Below are 25,252 nucleotides of genomic sequence, written 5' to 3' on the forward strand. Positions count from 1 at the left end.
ATTTTTCTGGAAGTTACTTTTGTAACTTAATCAAATGTCTTAGAAATCTTTCTATATCAGGATATATAGATTTGCCTCATTCTTCTTCTTATTATTTTGTTTTGGAGGAGGGAGGTAATTGGGTTTATTTATTTATCTTCAGAGTTGGCACTGGGAATTAAACCCTGGACCTCGTCCCTGCTAAGCACACACCCTGCCACTTGAGCTATACCTTTCCCCTGACCTCATTCTTACTACTTAAATATCTCAGACTACAAAAAGAGAAAAATATAGACACACATATGTACCCACCACCCAGCTCAGGAAAAGAAACATTATAAATACAGTTGAATGCCTCAGAGAGTATGACCTCCCCACTCCCACCCTAAATTTGGTGCACTTCTTTATACTTTGACTAGCAAGTGTATCTGTATCCATAAACAGCATATAGTAAATGGTATCATACACCATGCATTCTTCTGCAACTTGTTATTTTGATCAACACTGTATTTCAGAGATCTCTCCATTCGAATCTCTCTGTTCATTTCAGTACACTGAATGATTAAATCACAACTTATTTATGCATTCTCTTCTAAGGATTCCTGTTTGGAAGCTTTTTCTACTTATGAAGAGGGCCACAGTGAATACTCTCTGTGCATGTTCTTCTGTACACATGGGGGAGTTTTTCTCACAAGGTGAAATTTTCAGGTTGAAGCGTAGACACATTCAAAATTTACCAGATAATGCCAAATCACTCTCCTTTATGCTTTCTCCTAAGAGTTATTTTGCTTCACGTTCTTGATACATCAGAATGTTAAGACTTTTTACTTTCTGCCAACACTATGAATAAAAAATTATATCTTAGTGGGGGGAGGGTATAGCTCAGTGGTATAGCACGTGCTTAGCATGCACGAGGTCCTAGGTTCAACCCCCAGTACCTCCATTAACAACACAATTATATCTCATTCTTGTTTGAACATTCATTTCCCTAATTATTGGTGAGGATGAGCATCTTTTCAAGTTTTGTAGCCATTAAAGTTCCTATTTACCTGCGTATAACCTTTTACTATTTTTCTTTTGTGTCGTCTTTTCTTATTGAAATCCTTTTTATGTTCTGGATACTTAACCTTAGTCTTCTCCCAATCTGTCATACATTGTTTTGCTTTGTTTATGGAATCTTTTAAGTTTTTAAAAAATATACAATTTTATTGAGGCATATTTTACATATATCATTTCACTTCAAGTGTACGATTCAATGAGTTTTTAGTAAATTTACCCAGTTGTGCAACCATCATCATAAATCAGCTTTAGAACATTTCCATCAGCCCAGTATGATTCCTCGTGTCCACTGTTAATCCTGTTTATGAAACCTTTTAGTGCACAGAAATTTTATATTTTAACATAAATTTATCTATATTTTCCTTTATGGTTTGTGTTTGCTGTGTGCCTTTTAAAAGAAATTACTCCTTGCCTCATATCCTTTATATTTTTTTCTTATTTTTAAAATGTTTTTTCTTATCTGAAAAGAAAAAAATTGAATGGAGATTGAACCCAGGACCTCATGCAAGCTAAGCACACACTCTACCACTGAGCTATAGCCTCCCACCCTCCTCTATATTTTCTTCTGAGAGTTTAAAATTTTTAATTTGTAACATTTAAGTGAAGCAGTTTTTCCTAGAATTGATTTTTATGTACAGTGTGAAGTAGGAATCTAGTTATTTTCAACATGGATAATCAACAGTCCCTGGAGGAGGGATGGAGTTAACCGCTGGGTCATCTTAAAAATATTTATTGGTCTATTCATGTTTTCTATTTAGTGTTGCGTCAGTTTTAACATGTATTTTGTTTTCTAGGAAATTCATTCCATCTAAGTTTTCAAATCTATTGCCATAAAATCACAACCACTACACCCTTAGTATCTCCCTTTTTCATTAATTATATTGTTTATTTTTGCCTTAACTTCATGTTTTTGATCAGTCTTGCTAGAAATTTGCCTGTTAGCTTATTTAAAGAACCAGCTTTGAACTTTGTTAATCTTCTCTATTTTACTGGCAACATAAAAGTATTAGGTGTTCTGATCCACAGACACACTATATCTCTCCATTTAGAATTTTAATTTCTCTTGGCAATGTTTTGTACTTTTCAGTTTACAGGTCTTGCATATTTCTAAATTAAATTTTGTCATTAAACATTTGGTATTTTTGATGCTATGTAAGTAGTATATTAAATTTTTTTATGTCAGATTTTAAATTAAGTTAGGTGACTGTTGCATTTGCCTAGGCATGAGATGATGATGATGGTCTGAACTAGGACCAGGAGATGAAGATGGACAAGAAAGAATGAATCCTAGAGACATTCAGGATGTAGACTAAATAGGACTTTATATCTTACCCAATGTACTGCAACAGCTTCCTAACTAAGCCCCCTGCTCCCATCCTTGCCCCCTGCCCCACTACATCCTATAACACAGGAGCTGGAGCCTCTACTCAGCACCCTCCAATGACTCCTCGTGTCACTGAGTAAAAGTCAAAGTCCCTGTAATGGCCAAAACCATCTTTCCTACTACTCACTCTTTTGCTATTTCTATTCCAGCCACACTGACCTCCTCCAACAAACCAAGACCAGTTCACCCTTACCTAGCTCCAACTCTTTACCCAGACATCCACTTGTCTCATGCCCTCACCTCCTTCAGTTGTTTGGTCAAATGTCACTTTCTTGTTGATACTGCAAACTGCTTCGAGCACCCCACCACACTCTTGGTCCCCTTTGTTCTGTTCTACTTTTCCCCTACAGCACTTAGTACCTTCTAACATACTAGATAATGCACTTATGTTGTGTATACTGTTTATTGTCACCACAAAGGCAAAAAGACCTTTGCTTTGTTCACTGACATTCTAAATTACTAGAACAGGTGTCATGGGATACATATTTGTAGACAATTGAATAAATGACTTAATTACCAGTTTGGATGTGGGGGCAGATGGAGAGGGAGAAGGTGAGTGTGATGCCCAGGTTTCTGGACTAGGGTTGGAGCGGAGGACTAGGGACACTGAATTGTTTTAAAAAGCAGGAGAGATCCCAGCTGAAGACCTGACATGGGAGTCATCAACAACTGAGTGGGAGTATTGAAACCATAGGAGCAGAGAGCACCATTCAAGAAAAGCGTTCAGAAGGGAACAATGTGGACAACACATTTAAATAAAAGGAAGGGCAGGTGCATGGCTAGGGGAAAAAGCAGAGGCATGTGAGATCACAGAAGATCAGGGAGGAGACTTTTAAGAAGAAGTTGAGTCAGGCAAGAAGTGAAAGCTGGCCACTGGATGTAGTCACTAGAAAGTCATAGACGGCCTTATAGGAGAGCCAACTTAGTGACAGATTACAAGCTAAACTGGTCCTGCCAGTTCAGGTCAACAGGTGGTGGTAAGGGTGGCTGAGGCTAACAGTACGGGAATTTAGAGTCAGACAGACCCAATGCCAATCCCAGGACTTGTTAAATCTCTGAACTTCAACCGTCCCACGCATAAAATTAGTATAGTATCGCCTAGCTCATACATTTCAATGACTGATGATTAAATGAGATGACGGAGGAAAACGAAAGGCACAAAGTGGGTGCATTAACTCCATCCTGTCAATGAACGGGTTGGCTGCAAGCGAGACAGACTGAAGCAGCACAGCCCAAGCTCCGGCCCAAGACTGAATGATACAAAGACAGCAAAGCTGTAGGCTTGCGGTGGGGTGCGGAGAAGTGGCGTTGAACTCAATTCCTTTGCATAAAACACTCTTATCCCAAGATTAGCCAGAATTAAAGGTCTGTCTTCTCCTCAGTCCCAGGCACACCTCCCTTTCGCTGCGCAGCAAACGTTCCCCGGAGCTGACTCTAAGCATCCACCCACAGATTGAGCCTTCCCTACTCTCTGGCACGTGGGTTAGATCCTAGGCAACGCTACTTTCCGCCCCTAGCAACCGCTCACCTGTTATTCTCTTCCTATAGGCCAGCAAATTTCCTTTCTTTTTCTTATTGGTCCGCGTAACTCTATTTCTACCAATCAGTAGCAGCCACGGGGACCCAACTCACTCCCACACTATTTAGGGGTGATCAAGGAGACAAAATTTTCTTTTGTAAATCCAGTTCTCTTAGAAAGCATCTTATTTGTCGAACTGTTGTGAACCCCCTTGTAATGAATTTCTAACACATTTTATTTCTCTTATGTCTGTAAGTCCGTCCCTTGCATACTCCCCCCTCCAAATGGTACGGCCCGCACGAAGCCCCACCTACCAGCCACTTTGGGAGCGGGATGTCTCAGCTAGGTTGAGTCCACGCCGCGGCGAAGACGATACCATCTGTGACTAACAAGTAGGGGGACTGTAATCCTCTCGGGGTAGCTGTCGTCCGCTCAGACCTCTCGCATCTGTTGCTCTAGCCGTGGGCACGAACCCCAGATGGGTGGTGGAACTACCGCTCCCGGCACCACAGAGAGCGCGCTGTGCTGGCAAGGGAAGGGTGCACTTGGTAGGACCCACAGCCCCGCCTCCGCCGGAAGTGAGGTGTCTCACCCCCGAAGTTCCGGTTCGCAGGGGGTGGGGAGTGTTGTTAACCGGAGCCGCCTCCGCAATCTCGGGGATTGAGCGGGCTAGCGGCGCTGGGCTCCTGGTGAGTGGGCCGGGGTCGGGCCCGGATTGCGGTTGGAGTCAGGACTTGGACCTTTTCCCTTGAGGTCTCCAGGGTCGGCGTGCCCCCTTAGCCCCGCTGCCCGCTTTTGGCCTGTCAGCTGGCGATAGACAGGCGCCCGCGCGGCCGCTCTTCTACAGGCTGGGCCCCGCCTGCGACGCTCGCAGCTCCTGGCGCTTTTAAGTGCGTAGCCTCGGGGGCGACCCGGGTCCCTCTCCGACCCGCTCCTGCATCCTGGGTGGTCGGCCGTTTGTCCGGTGTCCCTAGTTGACACTGCCCCGGGGGTTGACGGGTGCCAGGGTTCCAGGTTGACGTTCCCCGCCCTCTCCCGCGGGGCGCGCGTCGGAGCTGCCCACCCTGGGAGAGCTGTCACCGGCGCTGTCGCCTGCCCGGCTGCGCCCCCCAGCGCCTTAGCTTCTCCCAGTCCAGGCAGCACGTTCCCGCTTCTGGAGATTTCTGCGTTTGCATCCCACTCCGTCACATCACTTTAGGGTCAGTGGGAGCAGTTCCCTCCTCCTCCCACACTGCTGCCTTTCCTCATTCTTCCCTAGAGGCGGCGGTTTGGCAGGCCGCGTGGAAAGAGCCCTAGATTTGAAACCAGACTGACCCAGGCTCCAAGCTTTGCGTCAGTGTGATCACTTAACCCCTTTGAGTCTCGGTCTTATTTGTAAAATGGGGAGCATATGCTATTCTTGATGCGGTGATGGTGAGGATGAAGTGAGGTTTGCTTTTCTTTCCGTTTATTAACACTGCGTTTCAGGCGCTGTGCTGTTTGCACAGTATGGGCATCACACAGTTCTTTGCTTTCCTCATGCAGGTCCCCAGGCCAGGGCAATGTTCCGCACCGCCGTGATGATGGCGGCCAGCCTGGCGCTGACCGGGGCTGTGGTGGCTCATGCCTACTACCTCAAGCACCAGTTCTACCCCACTGTGGTGTACTTGACCAAGTCTAGCCCCAGCATGGCAGTGAGTTCAGGGCTCAGGGAGGGAGGAACTCCCTGGGAGGGAAGGAGGAGTCTGCTTGAGACAGGGGTGGGGCTAGAGGTCAGGTAAGTAGGAGAAAAGTGAGGTAGCTGCCAGTCTTACCTGAGTAAATTGTGATGGGGATGTGGAGAGGTTCCTGAATGATGAGCCCCAGGCAGAGCAAAGCAGAAAGCGACCTCAGACCATAGCCTCTCCTCACTCCTAGGTCCTGTACATCCAGGCTTTCGTCCTTGTCTTCCTCTTGGGCAAGGTGATGGGCAAGGTGTTCTTTGGGCAGCTGAGGGCAGCAGAGATGGAGGTAAGATGTTCCTGGCCCCAAAGGTGAGGGGTAGGAAGCTGGGCAAGCAGAACGTCTGAGTTCCACATCGTTCCTTGCCCCCCATGCCAGCATCTTCTGGAACGTTCCTGGTATGCTGTCACTGAGACTTGTCTGGCCTTCACGGTGTTTCGGGACGACTTCAGCCCCCGCTTTGTTGCGCTCTTCACTCTCCTCCTCTTCCTCAAATGTTTTCACTGGCTGGCTGAGGATCGTGTGGACTTTGTGAGTTGGGTCAGGGTTCTCTGGAGCACATGGAGTGGCCGGAATGGCTAGTGCGCTGGCTTGTGGGGTGAAGGCTGGGTTGGGGATAAGGGGTGATCCCCAGCCTTCCTGATGGGCTCCCTCTCTGCTCTACCTCAGATGGAACGCAGCCCCAATATCTCTTGGCTCTTTCACTGCCGCATTGTCTGTGAGTGAGACCCATGGGAGTGGAAAGGAGGGAGCTGGAGGGAGAAGAGGCACCTTGAAGGACTGGAACCTGAAAAGTCACTAACCATGGACCTGTACCGTAGAGCACAGGCTGCCCCTCAGCCCGCAGCTGTACAGGAAAGATAATTTAGGAAGTTAATTTGCATCGTCTCTGCCCTGTTCCACGCCAGGGCTTCTCAACTGCCTGGCCCCTTAGCTCTTTGCCTCCTCACCTGGAGCTTGGGCCGCCCCTAGGCAGAACTGGAGTTCCCAGGGGGCCGGGTTCAATGGAGTGTGCCCACCTGACTAGATGGCTGGGGCCATGGTGGGCTTGAGGGTGGGAGCTGCCTTAGAGCAGGAAGTGGCTGTCAGGCCCTGGGCTGACCCCCACCAACCTCCCATTTGGGGGGGTCCCCACAGCCCTTATGTTCCTCCTGGGTATCCTGGACTTCCTCTTCGTCAGCCATGCCTATCACAGCATCCTGACCCGTGGGGCCTCTGTGCAGCTGGTGTTTGGCTTTGAGGTAAAATTGGCTTGGGAGGTTGGGAGGACAAGCCTGAGGTGGCACTGCATGTGCCTTGAATAACTCAGCAAACCTTTACCGAGTACCTGCTCTGTGGCCAGCCCCATGTGGGCCACCAAGGAGCAGCCATCAGTCAGCCCCAGCCCCTGCCCTCTACACACTCACTGCTAGGACAGTAGGCAGGCATAGAAAGAAGCGTGTGTGGAGGAGGGGCCCTGACCTCAGGGAAGGCTTCCTGGAAGTTGCTGCCAGAGGAGATGGCTATTGATGGACAGAAGGAATTAGCTTGATGGACAGCTGGGGAGGTGTGTCCCTGGCAGAGAAAGAACGTGTTCATTGGCAACAGCTCACGTTTGTTGAGTGCTTACTGTGTGCCAGGCCCTGGGATGAGCACTTGACCTATATCTCTTTTAAAATCATCAAAGCAACACTGTTATAAAGGAACAGTTAATTCTGACAAGCAAACTGAGGTTCAGAGAGGTCAGTGTGTGGCTGAACGTCACACCAGCTAGTGAGTGAAAAACCTAGCAGTACCTGGGCTGTGTCCCAGCCTGTGCTTGTACCACTGCACTCTGCTGTGCACAGGCCTGGGGACCCCAGAGTGTGGCTGGAGCAAGCGGGCTGCGTTCTCATGTCCTCCCATCCCACCCCCTCCCTCCAGTACGCCATCCTGATGACTATGGTGCTCACCATTTTCATCAAGTACGTGCTGCACTCCGTGGACCTCCAGAGTGAGAATCCTTGGGACAATAAGGCCGTGTACATGCTCTACACGGAGCTCTTTACAGGTGAGAGGAGCCTGGGCCTCTCCTGACCTGGACCAGTGTCCCCAGCCCCAGGTCCTACCAGGTCCTATGACCTGCTGCTTTCTGCATCCCCTGCCCCACAGGCTTCATCAAGGTTCTGCTGTACATGGCTTTCATGACCATCATGATCAAGGTGCACACTTTCCCTCTCTTTGCCATCCGGCCTATGTACCTGGCCATGAGGTGAGCCTAGTCCTGCCCTGCCACACCTCTGACTCCTCCCCTACCTCTCCCTGCTTCTACTGAAACTGTCCTTTCAGGCAGTTCAAGAAAGCTGTGACAGACGCCATTATGTCTCGCCGAGCCATCCGCAACATGAACACACTGTAAGTGGGCCTGTCCTAGCTGCTCTCCCAGGCTCTGCCCCAGTGCCCTGCCTTCAGCTCTGGTCTCGACGTGTCCTCGGCCTGTCCTAACCAGGTATCCAGATGCCACCCCAGAGGAACTCCAGGCAATGGACAACGTCTGCATCATCTGCCGAGAAGAGATGGTGACTGGTGCCAAGAGACTGCCCTGCAACCACATTTTCCATACCAGGTGGGAGATGCCCTGAGGAGCCTGCATGTCAGAGGAGAGGCTCTGGAAGGCAGACCTGCTAAGCATTGCCTGGTCTTGGCCCCCAGCTGCCTGCGCTCCTGGTTCCAGCGGCAGCAGACCTGCCCCACCTGCCGTATGGACGTCCTCCGGGCATCGCTGCCAACCCAGTCACCACCGCCCCCTGAACCTGCAGATCAGGGGCCACCACAGGCTCCCCACCCCCCACCACTCCTGCCCCAGCCCCCCAACTGTGAGTGGCCCCCTCATTTGGCCATCCAGCACAACACTGTTGAGTACTTGCCCTGGGCTGGGTATGGGAAATACTGAGGTGAATCAGAGTCCCTGCCTTCTAGAAGCTCAATCTGCCGGGGGGTGGGTGGGGGATGTCACTGGAAGAGACAGATGATTGCAGTCATGTGTGGTGAGTGCTGAGCTCAGAGAGGGCCTGCGGGAGGAGGCCCGAGCCCCATCAACTAGTCCCTTGCCTATGATTTGGATCTAACTCAGTTTGGACCTTTTCTCACCACCCCCTGTCCTCCCTCTGCAGTCCCCCAGGGCCTCCTGCCTCCCTTTCCTCCAGGCATGTTCCCGCTGTGGCCCCCCATGGGCCCCTTTCCTCCTGTTCCACCTCCCCCCAGCTCAGGAGAGGCAGTGGCCCCTCCGTCCACCAGCACAGGTGAGCCTTTTGGGTATTGTGCCGGCCCCAGGGGGTGGGAGGGATGGAAGCAGAGGCCTCTCAACACTTACTGACTTCCTGTTCTTGCTCTTCAGCAGCCCTTTCTCGGCCCAGTGGAGCAGCCACAACCACAGCTGCTTCTGCTGCCTCTACCCCGGCACCTGGCTCTGCCTCCACCCCTGAAGCCGGCCCCGCCCCAGGCTTCCCCTTCCCTCCTCCCTGGATGGGCATGCCCCTGCCTCCACCCTTTGGTAAGCTGGGCCACTCTCGAGGTTCTTTTGGGAGGTGGGGGGTGTCAGGCCCAGGCAACCCAGGCTGAGCCTCTCCCTCTCTCCAGCCTTCCCCCCAATGCCTGTGCCTCCTGCCGGCTTTGCTGGGCTGACCCCGGAGGAGCTGCGGGCTCTGGAAGGCCATGAGCGGCAGCACCTGGAGGCTCGCCTACAGAGCCTGCGCAACATCCACACGCTGCTGGATGCCGCTATGCTGCAGATCAACCAGTACCTCACCGTGCTTGCCTCCCTGGGGTACGTCTGCACAGGGGCCTAGGGTGGGCAATGGGGGTGTGGAGCTGCCAAGAGAAGGCCCCTGGCAGTGGTTCTTGGCCTTTTTCTCTTCTGCCACCCTATGACATCTGTTGATCCAGGCATCCTATCTGTAGGTACAGCCAAGGTGTCAGTGTTCCTGTGCTTTTTTATTCTCCCACTGCAGAAGGGCAATCTGCACCTAAGGAGGAGTGGTGTTTATTAGAGAGCTGACTTTGAATCTTTTTCCTTTATGTTTTTCTAAAGTCAAATGACTCGTAGTTCTCAGTACTTTTATCTCGTGCACCCTCTGACACAGGATGACACTTTGGGAATCACTGCCCCGATCTAGTAAGATAGCAAGTAAAGTCACTTAGAGCCAGCCTGATCCGAGTTCAAGTCCTGGCCCCATCACTCACTTGCTTTGTGACCTTCACTACCTTATTTGAATAGAGTACTAATTCCTGTTCATAGGTGACGTGTGCAAAGTGCCTGGCACCCAGCAGTCACAGCACAGGCTTGGAGGGGAGCTTGAGTCTGAGACTTGTGTGCTTTGTGTTTTATTCAGTGGACTGTCTTAGTTGAGTTGATACCCTGTAAGGTGCCTGGCATCTCACAGTGGAGACTCTACAGTGTAATGGTGAACAAGGCCAACAGGCCCTGCCTATAAGTGGTTTACAATCCATCTATAGATAGCAAGTATTCATACATGTGTTTATTTGCCTGCTGGTCACTGGGGCAGAGGCACAACAGTGCTGTACTCCATCCTGCAAGGCTCACCAAGGGCAGAGTCTGTCCAGTCATGCCAGGATGCCAAGGCCCTCCTCTTGTCCCTTCTCTTCCTAGGCCCCCCAGGCCTGCCACCTCAGCCAACCCCACTGAGGAGACTGCCCCTACAGCTGCCACTGCTGCCTCGTCCACCAGCATCCCCAGCTCTGAGGCCACCACCCCGTCCCCAGGAGCCTCCCCACCAGCCCCTGAACCTGAAAAGCCTCCAGGTAGTTGCGGTCACCCTGCAGTGGGGTATGGCAGGGGACTTTTCCAGGTTCCACTTCTGGACCTTTCTGTTCTCAGCTCCTGAGTCAGTGGGCACTGAGGAGCTGCCTGAGGACGGGGAGCCTGATGCAGCAGAGCTCCGTCGCCGTCGCCTACAAAAGCTGGAGTCCCCTGTTGCCCACTGACACTGCCCCAGTCCTGGCTCCTGCCCTCACTCTCTTGAGCAGCCCTTGCTGGAACACGTCCTGCCACCAAGTGCCAGCTCCCTAAGTCTGCACCAGGGAGTAGTAACCCCCAGCTCTGAGACAGAGGAGGTGGCACCCCCTAGACCAAGTGGAAAGAGGCCTGAGGCCCCAGCTGACTCCAGCCCTTACAGTCCTGGGCAGCCATGGGGATCTTGGGTCAGTTCCAGCCGCCTTCTCCAACCCTTCAGCCCTATGTTCTGCTGGGGCCATGAAGGCAGAAAGGGGCAGCCTCTGAGAAGCTTTCTGACCCCCTACTTTTTGGGAGAATGGGGAGCCCCTCTGAGCCCTGCTTGTGTGTGGAGTCACGCTGCAGTGCCGAACAGTATTAGCTCCTGTTCCCAACTGTGGACTCAAGGGGCTGGAGGTAGGCTAGGAATTTGCTTCCTGGCCCACCCACCAAAACCAATGTCTTTCTCTTACCTTATAGTCCCCAGTTGCCCTTTGTGGTGGTGGCTGTGCCCCTTGTGCCCTGTGGCATTTCCATGTCTTACTGGTAACCACACAACTCAGGGAAAGGAGTGCCCGGGGGCGGAGGAGCAGGTGGGCAGCACCAAGGGGCCCTGCTCTGCCCCTCCACCCCCAGGCCCTTCTCTCCCTGCAGTTTGTCGGAGGTGAGATTGTCCCTGGTCTTGCCCAGCAGCCACTGTGCAGCCGCACTCCAGGCTGAGGGCTCGTGTGTCTGCTGCTGAACCATTGCAAGCCCTGGCACCTACAGAAGGCCACTTCTTAACTTACAGAACTTTTCTTGAGTTTAGAAGAATTCCTTGCTATTGTCTTTTGGCTTAAATTTTGAATTTGAATGCTTGACCCCAGAAACAGGGAGCAGCAGTGCCGAACTCCTGGCCTTTCCAGTTTAGAAAAGGCTCTGGGCCAGGTAGGGACCACAGGAGCTGAGGCCTTGCCTGCCCGTCTTTTCTCCCTTGGTTTTGTGTTACAGGAGTTGCTGGAGACAGTTTTGAGACGATTATTTAATTTGTAAATATTGTACAAATTTTAATAGCTTAAATTGTATATACAGCCAAATAAAAACTTGCATTACTGACTGGTGAAACTGGTGTGGTAGAATCAGTGTGCCAGCTCCTTTTCCTGACTCAGGCTGTAAACTTGAGAGTGGCCTGGAATCTCCAGGAGTGAGGGTTTATTTATACAAGCCAGCACTGTCCTTGGGGACACTTGAATATTATGGTATTAGGAAGATACACCCATTTTACATATTAAGAAACTGAACCCCAGAAAGATTAAGTACCCTGCTTAGGGGAGTCAGGCTCTGAACCCCCTTCTAGCCAGTTTGATGCTAAGGTAGGATGGGAACTCAGGCCTTTGGCCCTTGAGACTCCAAGGATGGGGCAAGTATGACGGTTCCTAGGCTGGGGTGGAATGGGATGGCACAGACAAAAGGACATTTTTTCCTGCCTGCAACCACCCTGTCCAGCCTTGATACTAGGTCAGCAAGCTGGGAAGGATGGCCCTGTGCTGGGCTGCTAGCTCTCAAGCACCCTCTTGTGGGCAGGCCAGCTAAAGCTAATCACTTAGCTTCCTGGAGCTGGAAACCCAGTCAGGCCCCACTCCAGTCTGGAATGGAATAGAGATGACTGGCCTTTCAACCTCTCCATGGGTAGAAGCAACAAGCCCAGGGGCTGCCATGCCCAGCACTGCACTTGGAACTGAAGACGTGCAGGACCCACGTCTGAGTCATCTTGTGTTTGCTGTAGCCTCTACCAAGCAAGGTCTGACCTAGAGCAAGGGTTCAGGGATTTTTGCAGCAGTGAGGGTCTGAGGGCCAATGAAGGAATGTGCCCAACAGGTCTGCCCTCTGCTACCCTCCCATAAACTGGGTTCGGCTATTGCTTCCACCAGAGGAGCAGTCAACAGCCTCTAAAATTGAAATGCTGAGTCTAAGGAGCTCCAATGAAAGGAAGGCAGGACTACACCAAAGTGTGCATGTGGTGGTGGTGGTGGTGCAGCAATTAATGCCCCCCACTAGCTTGGCTGTGCCTGGTGGGTCCCCTGGGTTAGACAGCCCTCTCCCAGTGCTGGCATCTATGCAGTCACATTTCCTCCTTTATGCAAGCAAGGCCGGCTCCAAAGCCCTCAGCCCCGGTCTCTGCACCCCCTGTCCTAGTTGCTCCAACACCCACCTCCCTCCTCTTGAGATCCCCAGGACTCCAGTCTGAGGGGAATGCTGTCTTGCAAGATGTTCAGCTGGGCTTCAGAAGCCCTTTTCCAGGAGCCAGGCTTTGAGCTGCTGATCAAAGTAGCCCTTGACCCGAAGGGTACCTGTCACCTCATTGACCTGGGTGACAGGTGTCTTCCCCAGAAGTGGGCTCAGGAAATCTTCCACATCCTTCTGCAGGGCCTAAGGAAAGATGACAATCAGGCCTGGTCAGACCTTCCCCTCTAGAGGGCTCCCACCCTTTCAGCCCTGATAGGGTCAGAACTGGACCCTGAACTACCCACCCTCTTACCCAAATGTCCCCCTCCACCTTCCGGATTACAGTCATCTGACGGTTGCCATGCGTGATGTCCTTGTAGACAGGGATGTTATGCATCCGAGAGCGCCGCACAAAGTAGGGCAAGTTGGGTGGGAGGTCTGTGACAAGGAGTGAAGGTGATAAGTCCCATGTTCCTTAGATTTGTCTCACTCACCTCAGTCCAGGTGTGTAGAGGTCAGTCCACCCAAATGGCAAAGCCACCCCAGACTTCAGATTAGGAGACCTGCTCTTCCCCTAAATTTAGAGCCAGGACCAGCTTGTTTACCCTGGTACCCCAAGACCCAGCATAGGGCTTTGCACCAGAAGGTGCTCAGTGCTCAAGAAGAAATGAAGTCAGGGCTTTGCCTCCCTGGATCTTTGTATCCACCTCTGGGGCCAATCCTTGCTCCTCTCCACTGGGTCAGGGAAGCTAAAATCAATCTCTAGCGCAAAGGGATGGGGATTTGTAAGCACTGAATACCTACCATGGGCTGGGCTCTACACAATGTGCTTTATGTGCTGAGCAGAGTATCTCCATTTTACTGGAACTGAGTTTGGGAGAAGCTAGGTGACTAATTCAATCTTACTGGCAAATGGATAGCAAAGTCAAATTTGGACCCAGAACTACCAAACTCCCAAGCAGTGTTATCAATTATGGCTCCGGGGGCAGGGATGAGGCAGTTCCAAGTGCTTGGGTCTTTTCTCTATGCTTCACTTTTCCCACATGGGAAGACCTCATCCCAATAGTGTAGATGGATGGGTCCTAGTAAAACAGGGCTCCATTCCTGGACCTTTCCTTGAACATAAGACATATGCTAGTTCTGAGAAATCTCAACACAAGTCCTGAACCCACTGAGGAGTTGAGAGTCTCAAAAAGGGCAGACTACTAGGGAGGGGGATGTTTCCCTGCAGCCTTCAAGCCATTTCCATCACCCAGCTCACCTCTGGGTGGCTGCCAGCCACTAGGAGTGGGATAATGTTCATGCTTTGGGGGCTGTGGGATGCTGGTGGGGGGTAACAGGCGCTCCACAAAATGGTATTCATCCACAGACTCCACAAAGCTGCGATAATCAGGAGGTTCCTGGGTCTGGCTCTAAGGCAAGAAACAGAAACAAAAAACGCCCCCATCTCTTCATCAGCCCACCCACCTTAGAACAGGCAGAATTTTAAGTAGAAAAAGGAAACATTACAGGGAAAGAGAACGGCATAAGTAAAAGGCCGGAGGTAGGCACCAGACTTCACTTTGCCAGAGTGCCAAGTACAGGTGGGAATGAAAAAGAAGTTCAGAATTCAGAAGGGCCTGCCTGTCTTAGGATTTCTGTGGGACTCAAATGAGAAGTATGAGTATACATCTGAAAATCTGAGTAACTCTAAGTCTGACCAATATAGCATTTTTCAGTATTTTAAAGTTTCTACTGAAATATGCTAGTTCTGGATTAGGCACTTTCAGCAATAGTGATAATTTCCCACTCACAGTCATCAGATGTGACCTTCCCTTACCTGGAACGTTTCAGCCTCATATAGACACCACCAGGAACTGTAGTGAGTGCTTACAGGTATTGCTTTATTTAATTCTAACAATCCGACAAGTTAGGTATTTTATCACACCCCCCTCCTTTTTACATCCAAGAAAGATTAAGAAATTAATAAGCAATCTACCTAAGGTCACATTCCGCAGTCTGACCTCCCATTCTTCTCCCAACTAACACCCTAGACTCCTGATAGGTCTCAGAGTTAGAACAAGAATGAGAAGAAAGATAAAGTGGCCTGTCTATCATGAACGCTAGGTTCCCAGAAGTGTCGCCAATGATCTGGGGCCCCCCGCCCCCCCGCAACCATCTGAAAAGATCACCCCTTCAAAAACCTAGGCAGCGAGATTCGATGTGCAGCCCCTCCCATTTCTGTCCAACCTGGGTTGTCCTCCAATCATATTCCAAGCCTCACAGTCCCAGGCCCGCTCCAGGCCCTCCCACTTTCCCTCTCAAATCTTGAATCTGAGCTCCAGAAAAGCGCCCCCTTAGTAAGGGACGCGGCTTTTATGGTAACAAGAAATAACACTGAGGTCACACCCAGCCCTCTGCCCTCAGCTCCAGGCTCAGCGCTCTTACCAGCCGCCGTAGCCCGCTGTCCGGCAGGACGCCGGTTCTCGAGCCCCGTAGCACAGCCCGGAATATGGTAGCTGCCATATTGAACTGCTCCCGCACACTAGCTTTCTGCGAGCGCAACCCGCCTGGCCCCACCCCTTCCTGTTCGCACTGCCTGGGACCGAGAGAGCGCCTGCGTAAAGCATAAAGAGGCGGGGCCAGGGCGGCCGTAGGCGGCACAAAATTCCGAGGCCTAGGAGGTCGCTCAGTAGTGACGTAGCACGCCGCAGACGGAGAGGACGTTTGCGTTCTCGCTCCTTCCTCTTTCTCGACTCCATCTTTGCGGTAGCGGCAGTGGTGGCCACGGTTCAGGTAAGATATGGGCCATGGCCGGAGCCGGAGGGCTTAATAGCAGGCTGAGCTCGAGGTTGGAGGGCGTGTGAAGAACAGAGGAAGAGAGCCTGTTCTGTGGGCCGGGCCGGTCCCCATCGGACTTCTCTGGCCGGCTCGGCCTTACCCACGTGAGACTCCGAGGCCACCTACAGTTGTCCCCGGCCCGCCACCCATTCCTGATCCCCTTTCTCCCAGAGTATTTCTTTTACAAGCCTGGTTGGTTGGTTTCTTTTCAGTCCCCAAAATGCAGCTCTTTGTCCGCGCCCAGGAGCTACACACTCTCGAGGTGACCGGCCAGGAGACGGTCGCCCAGATCAAGGTAAGGCTCTGTGATGCTCCCTAGGGTCTGTTTTTTTCAACCTCTTTCTCCATGGGAACGCTGATGAACCTTGTTTTTCCTTGAAGGCTCATGTAGCCTCGTTGGAGGGCATCGCTCCAGAAGATCAAGTCGTGCTTCTGGCAGGCACCCCCCTAGAGGATGAGGCTACTCTGGGCCAGTGTGGGGTGGAGGCCCTGAGCACTCTGGAAGTAGCCGGCCGCATGCTTGGAGGTGAGTTGGGGAGGACTATCCTTTGAACTGCTTATAAACTTATTAGTGTAGGGTGTGGAGTTAAGTGCCCTTACTCAGGGTGGTTCTTCCTGTTTATCTTACTCAGAAGAACTCTTCAGAGGTCCATGGGAAACCGAGCCAGAGTGCTGTTCTATTTCAGTTACTTACTAGATAGACCCTTTCCTGTGTCCCAGTTTCCTCACTAAAGTCAGGAGGTCAGACCATATCGCCAGTGCACTCTTTAGTTCTTGTTTCAAGTCAGAAGCTGGAAAATTCTGAAGTAGAACCCCAGAATGTGCCAGACTAGACATTCTTTGTCAGAGGTCAAATCTCTGCAACTTTGTTTTTATTCCCTGTTGGGCCCATCTTGCCTTTAAAGTTTGAGTTGAGGGGGAAAGGATTCTGCTAGGTAGGGCCATCTTGTTCTAATGGCTTGCTGTCCTTTTCCACCGCAGGTAAAGTCCATGGTTCCTTGGCCCGTGCTGGGAAAGTAAGAGGTCAGACTCCCAAGGTAAATGAGAGCATTAGTGGTGGTGTTTGGATTTTTTTTCCTGGCACAGCTAAGCCAAAACCCTTGGCTCTTGCCCTGTTTGCTTTCTCCCTCCCTGGCGATAAGGCATGAAAGAGGCAATCTGGGTCTGATGTCCTTCCCTTTTCCCAGGTGGCCAAACAAGAGAAAAAGAAGAAGAAGACAGGCCGGGCCAAGAGACGTATGCAGTACAACCGGCGCTTTGTCAATGTTGTGCCCACCTTTGGCAAGAAGAAGGGCCCCAATGCCAACTCTTAAGTCCATTGTAATCCTGGCTTTCTCTAATAAAGCCACTTAGCCCTATCATCTCATTGTTTCATCTTCATTTACAGGACCTCAGGAGTGATAGGGCTTCTAGGGCTGGTGGTATGAACAGTGAGGCCTCAGTTTGGTTTCTTGGCAGTGTCCAGAGTCAGCGGCTCCTGGCAGGGGTGTGGGGGCAGGAGGTGGAAAGGTGGTAACCTACACCAAAGATCTTCTTGTGCAAATTGGTAACCACAGATGCCAGCTCTTCCGATGTAGAGTTGGGGAAAATTCCAATTCCAAATAACTTGGTAATTATCCTCCAAATATTTCTTCTTTTTATTCTTATTCTTTTAAACAGAGAAAATAGTAGGAGTCATTGTAGTGGGAAAGGTTTTATGGAGGCAGCACTAAAGGGGAGGAGACTGTAGATAGAAGATCTATCAGGGAAAGCCAGTTTGGCCATTTCCCTTAGCTTGGGACCAGCTATGGCATTAGTGGAGTCCAGACCAGGAATCTGGTCTGCCACAGCTTTAGAAGGTATTGACCAATTACATTGGTACTGCAGTGATCTTGTTCTGATTGCCTGACTGGCCTTGCTAACCTAATCACAGGGAGGTTGGTCAGTTGCTTGTTTCAGTGTTCCCAGAAGTGGAGTTCTCTATGGCTGATTGAAGTTCCCTCCTAGCAACACATGCATACCCATTCATTTTGCTAAAGTTTTTGAAACTGCTGGTTCTTGGAATAGAGCATAGTATGGGGTAAAGACCTTGGGCTCTAGACTTGAACAGACTTGAGTTTGGATCCTTGCTCCCATTTATTTACTGGCTGTCTGACCTTGAGCTAACTAATCTGCTATCATCTCTTGAGAGTTGCTGGGAGGATTAAAGGATATAAAGTGCTTAGATCAGCACCTGCCATATAGAAAGTGCACAAATATATTGGCTATTTTTGTCTTCTGTAGTGATCTTTCCTGAAAGATACTCGCCCCTATCCCTTTTATGAGTTTAGATTCTTGTGGGGAAAGCAAGTTAACTAAATATTTACAAGTGCTATAGCCTTGAAGTAAGCAGGGTGCTGCAATGAAAGGGGGTGGGGATGGAGAGTGATACTCAGAGTATCCTAGGGAAGGTCTCTGAAGACGGGATGAAACAGGAGCCCATCAAGTGGTGAGATGGTGAGAGTTCCAGCCAAGAGGACTGTATGCAAAGGTATGTGGCAGATCCTACAGGGTCTTGTCAGACATGGAGGGAAGTTGGAGTCCAAGTGCAATGTAGGGTCACCAAGTTCCAGGAAGGGTTTTAAGCAGGACCTGATGTGATCTAACGTATGACCTAATATTTTCTCTGGCTGACTCCTGGAGGGCTGGCAAGAAAACTAGGAAACCAGTTAAGGTGAGGAACAAATAGTTCAGACCATTACTGATGGAGGGGATGCGAAAATGAGCAGATTCATCAAATCCATCCACGTCTTGGTAGGGAATATGTGATCCACGTTGAGATAAAGACAAGCTATTTTGAAGGCAGAACTGACCAGAGAGGTGGGACTGGATATGAATGAGGTAAGGAACCAACGAGCCATATCTTACAAGCCATGGATCAAGGCTTCACAGCGTTTGGCACAGTTTGTGGGTGGATCATCACCTCCACTCTACCAGACTGGAAGCTCTGTTAGGACAGATTCCCCATCTCTGCTTTTCAGTGTATTTTCGGTGCCTAGTGTAGCATTTGAACTTTAAAGTTGGGTGGGGAAATCAAGCAGGAACTCGGATTTGTGAATTTTGCTTTCTTCTGAAAAGGGGAAATGCCAACACACACCCAGTGTAGGTTAGGTACCCCACTCGGCCTTCCTTCCACTCTTCCCTTTGTGTCCCCTGGTCAAATTGCTGCCGCTCCAGCGCAGGGATGCCTTCTCTCATTTGGGCTTGGCTCAGTTAGTGGCCCAGAGTAGGTGCTTTACAATGATTGATTTCCGCCACAATACTTTATAGTGCGAAAAAGGCAGCCACTAGAGGGCGAGCTGGACGGACGGCAACTCACTTTTCCTAGGTCTCGCACCGCGCGGGGCGGGGCTCCACCTGAGCCCAGGACCTAGCAAGTACGTCACCACCGGCTCCTGCGCCTGCCCAAGGGAGGCTCGAGAAGGGCGGGGCTTGGCGTCCGAGTACGGGCGGAAAGTGCCGAGAGTCTTCGGAGAGCGTTGACTAAGCGCTAGGTAGGCCCCAAAGATGCGGAAATAGCCAAGAAGCGCCGGAAGTGTCGGACTTACGGCGGGTGTGCGTTCGCGGAGGGCGTGCGGCGTTCGGCGCCAGTTGCCATGGAGCCGACCGGGCCGTGTGGATTCTGCCCGGCGGGGGAGACCCAGCCAGCACGCTACACCTGTCCTCGCTGTAATGTGCCCTACTGCTCGCTGCGCTGCTACCGGGCTCATGGCACCTGCGCCGAAGACTTCTACCGTGACCAGGTGCTGGGAGAGCTGCGTGGCCGCAGCGCCTCGCCCAGCCGCCTGGCCAGCGCCCTACGCCGGCTGCGTCAACAACGCGAGACCGAGGACGACACCGAAGACGCGGGCCTCAGGCCTAGCCCGGTGCCCGGCGCCCTCTCAGGACTCTGGGAGCGGCTCGCGCCGGCCGAGAAGGCGGCCTTCCAGCGGCTGCTGAGCCGAGGGGAGGCCGGACGGCTGCTGCCCCCGTGGCGGCCATGGTGGTGGCGTTGCGGGGCCCAGCCGCGGCTTCTGGAGGAGCTGGGTGATACCCCGGGCCCTGACGCTGAGGAGCTGGAGCCCGACTCCGCGAGGACGCCGCCGGAACCCGTAAAGGATGAGCCCGGGGCGGCCAAGCTGGTTCTCAGAGACGTCTTTGGGCCCATCGCCCCCGCCGTGCCCACCCGGATCCCCACGCTGGCCAGCCTGAGCGGTGGCCGGGCATCGCCGCTCGTGCGCTTCCAGCTACCCAACGTGCTGTTCGCCTATGCACACACTCTTGCCCTGTATCATGGCGGCGACGAGGCGCTGCTCTCCGACTTCTGTGCCACGCTGCTTGGCGTTTCTGGAGCCCTAGGCGCTCAGCAAGTCTTCACCACTGTTGAGGAAGCCCTGCAGGCCGCAGTCCACGTTCTAGAAGCAGGCGAGCATCCACCTGGGCCCTTGGGCACACGGGGTGCCATGTGCGAGGCCGCCCGCATCCTACTGGGTGAGGGCCCGGCCAACCAGAAAGGCTACACGCTAGCAGCACTGGGGGACCTGGCGCGGACCCTGGGCCGGGCCCGAAAACAAGCCGTGGCCACCGAAGAGCGAGAACGCCTCTACCGGGCCCGAAAGAAGTGCCAGTTCCTGCTGGCTTGGACCAACGAAAATGAGGTAGCCCTCACACCCCTGGCTCTAGACTGCGCCAGGGCCCACCGAGCACATACTGTGGCAGCCGAGGAAGTGGCAGCCCTCACTGGGGAGCTGGAGCAGCTTTGGGGAGGCCCCCTGCCACCTGCCCGGAGGACTCTCATTGAGGAACTCCCCGGCTGAACTGGAGACCTTGTCAGTAATAAAGGTGTGACTGGTCTGTCCTGTCGCCAGTGCCCGTTTCTGAATGACAGCTGGTTCACCCACCCCTAGACTCTTGGTGGGTCCTCAGAGCAAACCACCTCTCAGCTTCTACGTGATCGGGGCTGACAGCCTGGCCCCAGAAAGGGAGAGAAGCAACCCCAAGGGTTCCAGACATTTATCCAAGGAGAAAGAGCAGCCCCTCCACTCCATTTTGAGGCACAGGCTTCATTTTCCCCTTGTTCCAACAACTGCCTGAGGCTGCTCATCCCTGCCTGTTGGAGCTCGGGGCAGGATAGGGTGTAGGCCCTTGAGCCCCGGGTGTGTCCAGGCTCTTGATGCTGGGTGTGCTGGCCGACGGGTGGGTGCGTGCCCCGACCTGAGCTTCGTGGAGCAGCTTCAGTAGATGTAGGGCATAATTCGGTAAGGCACACGCCGGCAGTATTCGTGCCAGGCCAGGCCGTACTTCTGCAGACACTGCTGTTCGTCTCGGGCCTCACGGTGCACCAGCAGCGCAGTGAAGTAGAGGAGGTAGAAGTAGGGCAACAAGTGGGACACCCCTGTGGGGAAAGGGGTTTCCGATCACTCAGCCAGCCCCCAGTTCACAAGGGTTTCCACAGCTAATGGCTCACAGGGGCATCAGGGCTCAATGGTGAAAGGTCTAAGGTCTACAGGGGGTGCTGGCAATGAGGTCTGTCCCAGCCACACCCTAACTCCATCCCTAGATCCCTTACTACTCTCTCCACTGGGATGCCTCCCTGTTCTCCATTCCATACCCAGACTGGGCATCCTGTGCTCGCCACTCAGCTGCTGCCCCTTGTAGCTCCTGCCCTGTGCCCACCCAGGCCACTCACCGCAGGGCAAGGACCAGGCCAGAGCCATGATGAGGTCTCCAAGGTAGTTGGGATGACGGACCATACCCCACCACCCGGACACCAGCAGCTGTCGCCCTGTGGCTGTAGAGATGGTCTCAAGGTCTAGGGAAAGAGAGAGAGTGGGATGGGGGACCCCCCCCCCGAAGTCAGCTGCCCCATCTCACAGCACCCGGAAAGCCAGCTCACCAGCCACTCTGGGATCAGAAGGATTCTTTCGGAAGGTGTTTTTCTGGGAATTGGCTCCACGGAAGATGTAGTAACCTACAGCTGGGGGAAAGTGTGAGCAGGTGGTTAGGGACCTTCTATCTGACCCTGACCATCTACCCACAGCCCGGACTCAGTAGGCCTGGGGACCCAGGACCCAGCCCCTGGCTTTGAAGAAGCATCTGAGGCTTAGCATCTACCGAGTGGGTGCTGAACATTGAGTGAATGAACCCCATCCTGACTGACCATTGATGAGGCAGATGACTGAGGCCATGGGCAACCCGAGCGGCTGTGGGTGGTACAGCAGGAACTGGGCCTGCAGGCTATAGGTGAAGGGTACCCAGGCCAGGTCCCCAAAGGCCAGCATGAAGCCAAACCCGTCATGTATGATGTCCATGGTGGTGAGGACAGCCTCCTGCAGGGACAGGACCCAGACACACTGGCTTAGTCTCCACGAGATCCTCAGGCACCCACCCCTGCCTCCCTTGCCCAGTCCAGCCTCACCTCATGCCAAAGGGCATCACCCACATATAGTAGCTGGAAGCCATTGACCAGCCACATGGCCAGCGAAGGACTCCCCCGAAGTTCTGCTTCCTGCATCATCAAGGCCAAGTTGATGAGGACCTGGGGGTTAGGTGGAGGGTGAGACAGAGTAGTCTATCCCCAGCCTGTCCCCACAGAGGTGGAAGCACCTGGATGGGGCAGCGGCCAGCCTCTCCCCCTTCTCTCAGCTGTCCATCACTAGCTCTCCAACCCTTTGTTGAGTGGCTCAATGGATCGCCTCCTGAGGCGCTCCCCGCCTGTCCTCTCTTGCCTTGTCCTGTAGTGTTCCCTTTGGGAGAGCAACACAGGGAGCAGCTGGATGCTTTCAGGCTTGAGAGTTAAAACAGACCTGGTTTTGAATCTCAGCTTCGCCACCTGGGCAAGTTGCTTACCCTCTCTAAAGCCTACTCTCCCCACCTCCATGTGGAAAATGGACATAATCATGGACCTGCCTCATGGGACTTAGGACTCACCAACAGTGTGTGTGAAGCACTAAGCTCATGTTTGGCACATAGTAAGTGCTCGATCACGATGAGCTGGCAGCCAGCCTGTGCTGAGCACCCCCATTCTGCCAGCACTGGGCTCAGTGCTGTCATTAAGGTTATCACTTCTGATCCTCACAATAACCTGGGGAGGAAGCTCTTACTTTAGCCCATGTCATACATGAGGAAATAGCCTCAAAGGCCAGGATTCAGTGCCATGATGGGCACTCAGCTCTCCTGACTCTGGATGAGGTCATTTCCAGGGTGACAGGGACCTGGACCAGGACACCCTTCAGGAAATCTTGACGACAGTCCAGTACAGGTGATTATAACCAAAACCCACAGTTGGCATGTTGTCAAGGCCATCAGTGATGGATAAGTTGCTAAACCCAGTGATCAATTTGAAGTTCTGCACCGCTGTGACCAGCAGGCAGCAGAGGATCACTTTCTCATCTTGAAATAGATCTTGTGCTTGACTGCTTTAGTTAACATTGCGCCTGCTTTCCTGACTTCCAGTTTTGTTCTTCTCCATAGCATTTAGCATCCCCTGACCCAGGATGTTTATTTATTTTTGGTCTGTCTTTCACACTAGAATGTAGGCTTCATGAAGACAGAGATCTGTTTCTTTCTTTCCTTTAATTTTTTTGTTTGTTTCCCAGTACCTAGAGTAAAGCTTAGGGCACATGGCGGACTCAACAAAGATTTGTGGAATGAATGATTAATGATTTACATCTGCACAATATCGGCCCTGCCCTGCCCTGCCCAGGCAGTGCTCACCCATCCCACCCCTCCTCCTGGCTGGAGGCCTATTTAGCTGTGCTCAGCATACCCAGCCGATGAGGCCGGGCCGCAGTTCGCAGAAGTATTTGAAGTCAAAGGAACAGATGCGTGGGTTGAGCTCCCGTCCCAGGAAAAAGTCGTAGATGGGATTTCCTGGAGAATAATGGAGGGTGAAGGTGAAAGCAAACAGCCCCATCTGCTTCTATCCACACCGTACTGGGACTCCTCTCACCTGAGTTTCCCCCTGGTGCCAGGGCAAAAGCAGGGACTACCAGAGACTTCAGATAGAGAAGGAGGCTGAAGATGAAGGCGATGAGGGTGGCCGCAAATGCCAAGGGCAGGAGCATTTCTGAGAGCGCTCCCAGGGGCAGCCCGGCTGACATCCCCAGGCCGAGCAACAAGGCTGTCAGCACCAAGGCCTGGAAACCTGAACCGCAGCACACAGTGAGTACTGGAAATTATGCCCCTCCACCCCAGGGAGGTCGCAGACTTTGCCCCAAGCCATTAGGCTGACACTTTGGCTTTCAGAGGGTCACCCCAGCCACTTCTCCGGTGCAGAGTAGCAGCAAATGCTGTAGGAGGGGAGGAGGGACGCGGGGTGTGGAGAGAGCCAGCGGAATCCCCTATGTCTGTCCTGGGCAGAAAAGAGGCGCAAAATAGAGCTTGGGGTCTCCGTGGACCCCCCCCCCCATCAGGCCTGGGGCTCCACCCCCATCCACCCAACTCCAGCGCAAGGAACCAGCCCCCAGGCACCGTTAATGGGGTAGCGCAGTCGACTCTTGTCCTTCAATTCTTGCCCCTCGGCCACCTGTGGGCACAACGGGGCTCTGGTAAGGGTCGAGGGTACCTTCAGGCTCGCGGAACACCCTCCCTCCGCCCGCCTCCCCCAGCCTCCCCCGCGTGTCAGCGAGCATAGTCCCCACCTTGCGCGCCGGCAAAAGGTAGAGCGCCGCCTGCAGGCCGAGCCAGGTAAGACACAGCAACAGCGCCCACGGGCTCCACAGCGCCTCGAGTCCCGGCAGGTAGGGGGGTGGGCCCAGGAGGCGCGCCGAGCCCGAGCGGGCTACCAGTAGCAGGTGGAACATGGTGGCAGGGAGCAGCAGCATCAGAGCCGCAGCGCCTGGGGAAGGGGACCGATCGCGTGGGACGTCCGCTCTCCAACTCTCCCGGACCCCCACAGACGCCCGGTCATATACAGGGCCCCATCACCGTCTTCCATATCCCGTTCTCAGCCTTCAGCCCCCTTCTCTGATTTCTGTCTTGGTCACCGCCCCCAGGTACTCTCGAAGACTCTGCTCCTGCTCCCCTTAGTCCGCCCAGTCTTCCAATCCACAAATCCCCTGCTCTGAATCCCCCAAAACTGGTTCCTCCTCAGCCCCTTCTCCAGACTCTCCTCCCCAAACCCCTAAATCCCTCTGCCTCTGGATACCTCTCAAAGCCTTTCATCCTCAGATCCTGCCCCCATCCTCACTCGTAGCTCACCCCTCCAGTTCTCCCTCACCAAGCCTCTGGCCGCAAGTCCCCCTTTATCTGCCCCATTACCCAGGGGTCCTCCGAATTCCGTCGGGGCCCGGGAGCCCTGAAGAGGTGCCATTGTCTTCGCTCCGCCGTGGGGAGGGTGGGGGAATCACAAAAATCCGTCAAGGAAACACAGCCCACCCCATTTCCCCAGGAGATGGGCTCGGTAACACGGAGGATCATGCCCTGCTGGGCTTGCACCTGTCTCGACACCGAGCTCATACAGCGACCGCTTTTGTCCCCAGGTCTTTAAATGGACCCGCCCCCAGCCCATTCTGGGCCCAGCAGGTCAGCCAATCGGCTCTCGGGGAGAGACCAACGCGAGCGCCAGCCGCCTGGGTAGTCTCTGCAGTCTCAGGCTCACAGCTCCACCCCACGGCCG

At 52.9% G+C, this 25,252-nt stretch overlaps 6 protein-coding genes across 11 annotated transcripts in view; 3 read left to right on the plus strand and 3 right to left on the minus strand.

The window, feature by feature from the left end:
* Window positions 1-5,870, minus strand: part of SPDYC (speedy/RINGO cell cycle regulator family member C) — a 37,572-nt gene extending 31,702 nt beyond the window's left edge. For 2 of the 3 annotated variants that reach the window (XM_064492149.1, XM_064492143.1), the window contains exon 1: window positions 4,256-4,394. The gene's annotated coding sequence lies outside the window, so the exon portion shown is untranslated. Of the gene's footprint in view, window positions 1-4,255; window positions 4,395-5,734 lie in introns of those variants that run through there. The other variant, XM_064492144.1, reaches the window with a different exon arrangement.
* SYVN1 (synoviolin 1) lies at window positions 5,482-11,715 on the plus strand. Of its 4 annotated transcripts, none has more exons than XM_031448043.2 (15): window positions 5,482-5,614; window positions 5,838-5,930; window positions 6,021-6,173; window positions 6,312-6,360; window positions 6,780-6,883; window positions 7,545-7,671; window positions 7,773-7,872; window positions 7,950-8,015; window positions 8,110-8,226; window positions 8,313-8,476; window positions 8,774-8,902; window positions 8,998-9,153; window positions 9,240-9,426; window positions 10,270-10,421; window positions 10,498-11,715. In XM_031448043.2, exons 1-15 carry the CDS (start codon window positions 5,483-5,485, stop codon window positions 10,602-10,604), a joined length of 1,836 nt encoding a protein of 611 aa, XP_031303903.1. In that variant the 5' UTR covers window position 5,482; the 3' UTR covers window positions 10,605-11,715. The 4 variants fall into 4 exon arrangements, with proteins under 4 accessions (XP_031303903.1, XP_031303904.2, XP_064348211.1 ...); XM_031448044.2 differs by having other exon boundaries at window positions 9,001-9,153; XM_064492141.1 differs by lacking the exons at window positions 10,270-10,421; window positions 10,498-11,715 and having other exon boundaries at window positions 8,313-8,514; window positions 9,240-9,420.
* On the minus strand, window positions 11,618-15,396 carry MRPL49 (mitochondrial ribosomal protein L49). Its single transcript, XM_010996016.3, has 4 exons — window positions 15,244-15,396; window positions 14,078-14,228; window positions 13,130-13,254; window positions 11,618-13,020 (listed from the first exon to the last, which is right to left on the minus strand). The coding sequence occupies exons 1-4, from the start codon at window positions 15,319-15,321 to the stop codon at window positions 12,874-12,876; spliced, it is 501 nt and encodes a 166-aa protein (XP_010994318.1). The 5' UTR covers window positions 15,322-15,396; the 3' UTR covers window positions 11,618-12,873.
* Window positions 15,397-15,444: 48 nt separating this feature from the next.
* Window positions 15,445-16,997, plus strand: FAU (FAU ubiquitin like and ribosomal protein S30 fusion). Its single transcript, XM_010996017.3, has 5 exons — window positions 15,445-15,591; window positions 15,849-15,931; window positions 16,018-16,162; window positions 16,618-16,673; window positions 16,824-16,997. Exons 2-5 carry the CDS (start codon window positions 15,857-15,859, stop codon window positions 16,947-16,949), a joined length of 402 nt encoding a protein of 133 aa, XP_010994319.1. The 5' UTR covers window positions 15,445-15,591; window positions 15,849-15,856; the 3' UTR covers window positions 16,950-16,997.
* A 2,104-nt stretch (window positions 16,998-19,101) lies between these two features.
* ZNHIT2 (zinc finger HIT-type containing 2) lies at window positions 19,102-20,496 on the plus strand. The gene has a single exon (XM_031448049.2). The coding sequence runs from the start codon at window positions 19,251-19,253 to the stop codon at window positions 20,448-20,450; it is 1,200 nt and encodes a 399-aa protein (XP_031303909.1). The 5' UTR covers window positions 19,102-19,250; the 3' UTR covers window positions 20,451-20,496.
* A 135-nt stretch (window positions 20,497-20,631) lies between these two features.
* On the minus strand, window positions 20,632-25,153 carry TM7SF2 (transmembrane 7 superfamily member 2). The gene is made up of 10 exons (XM_031448048.2): window positions 24,895-25,153; window positions 24,276-24,472; window positions 24,106-24,160; window positions 23,585-23,779; window positions 23,402-23,505; window positions 22,052-22,171; window positions 21,794-21,962; window positions 21,530-21,610; window positions 21,323-21,445; window positions 20,632-21,028 (listed from the first exon to the last, which is right to left on the minus strand). Exons 1-10 carry the CDS (start codon window positions 24,944-24,946, stop codon window positions 20,868-20,870), a joined length of 1,257 nt encoding a protein of 418 aa, XP_031303908.1. The 5' UTR covers window positions 24,947-25,153; the 3' UTR covers window positions 20,632-20,867.
* Between the last annotated feature and the right edge of the window lie 99 nt (window positions 25,154-25,252).

The sequence above is a fragment of the Camelus dromedarius genome, chromosome 12 (assembly GCF_036321535.1).
Source record: "Camelus dromedarius isolate mCamDro1 chromosome 12, mCamDro1.pat, whole genome shotgun sequence".
In the NCBI taxonomy this organism is placed as follows: Eukaryota; Metazoa; Chordata; class Mammalia; order Artiodactyla; family Camelidae; genus Camelus; species Camelus dromedarius.

Bases quoted from the DNA above. Each gene is read 5' to 3' on its own strand.
- SYVN1 (XM_031448043.2), top strand. From the start codon at position 5,483: ATGTTCCGCACCGCCGTGATGATGGCGGCCAGCCTGGCGCTGACCGGG. The intron at 8,477-8,773 runs GTGAGTGGCCCC...CTCCCTCTGCAG, and splicing joins CCTGCCCCAGCCCCCCAACT to TCCCCCAGGGCCTCCTGCCT. The intron at 10,422-10,497 runs GTAGTTGCGGTC...TTCTGTTCTCAG, and splicing joins TGAACCTGAAAAGCCTCCAG to CTCCTGAGTCAGTGGGCACT.
- MRPL49 (XM_010996016.3), bottom strand. From the start codon at position 15,321: ATGGCAGCTACCATATTCCGGGCTGTGCTACGGGGCTCGAGAACCGGC. The intron at 13,255-14,077 runs GTGAGCTGGGTG...TCCTTGTCACAG, and splicing joins TGGCTGGCAGCCACCCAGAG to ACCTCCCACCCAACTTGCCC. The intron at 13,021-13,129 runs GTAAGAGGGTGG...ATCTTTCCTTAG, and splicing joins AGGTGGAGGGGGACATTTGG to GCCCTGCAGAAGGATGTGGA.
- FAU (XM_010996017.3), top strand. From the start codon at position 15,857: ATGCAGCTCTTTGTCCGCGCCCAGGAGCTACACACTCTCGAGGTGACC. The intron at 16,163-16,617 runs GTGAGTTGGGGA...TTTCCACCGCAG, and splicing joins AGCCGGCCGCATGCTTGGAG to GTAAAGTCCATGGTTCCTTG. The intron at 16,674-16,823 runs GTAAATGAGAGC...CCCTTTTCCCAG, and splicing joins TAAGAGGTCAGACTCCCAAG to GTGGCCAAACAAGAGAAAAA.
- ZNHIT2 (XM_031448049.2), top strand. From the start codon at position 19,251: ATGGAGCCGACCGGGCCGTGTGGATTCTGCCCGGCGGGGGAGACCCAG.
- TM7SF2 (XM_031448048.2), bottom strand. From the start codon at position 24,946: ATGGCACCTCTTCAGGGCTCCCGGGCCCCGACGGAATTCGGAGGACCC. The intron at 24,473-24,894 runs GTAATGGGGCAG...CCCCTTCCCCAG, and splicing joins GGAATTCGGAGGACCCCTGG to GCGCTGCGGCTCTGATGCTG. The intron at 24,161-24,275 runs GTGGGGACTATG...TTGTGCCCACAG, and splicing joins ACCTTTTGCCGGCGCGCAAG to GTGGCCGAGGGGCAAGAATT.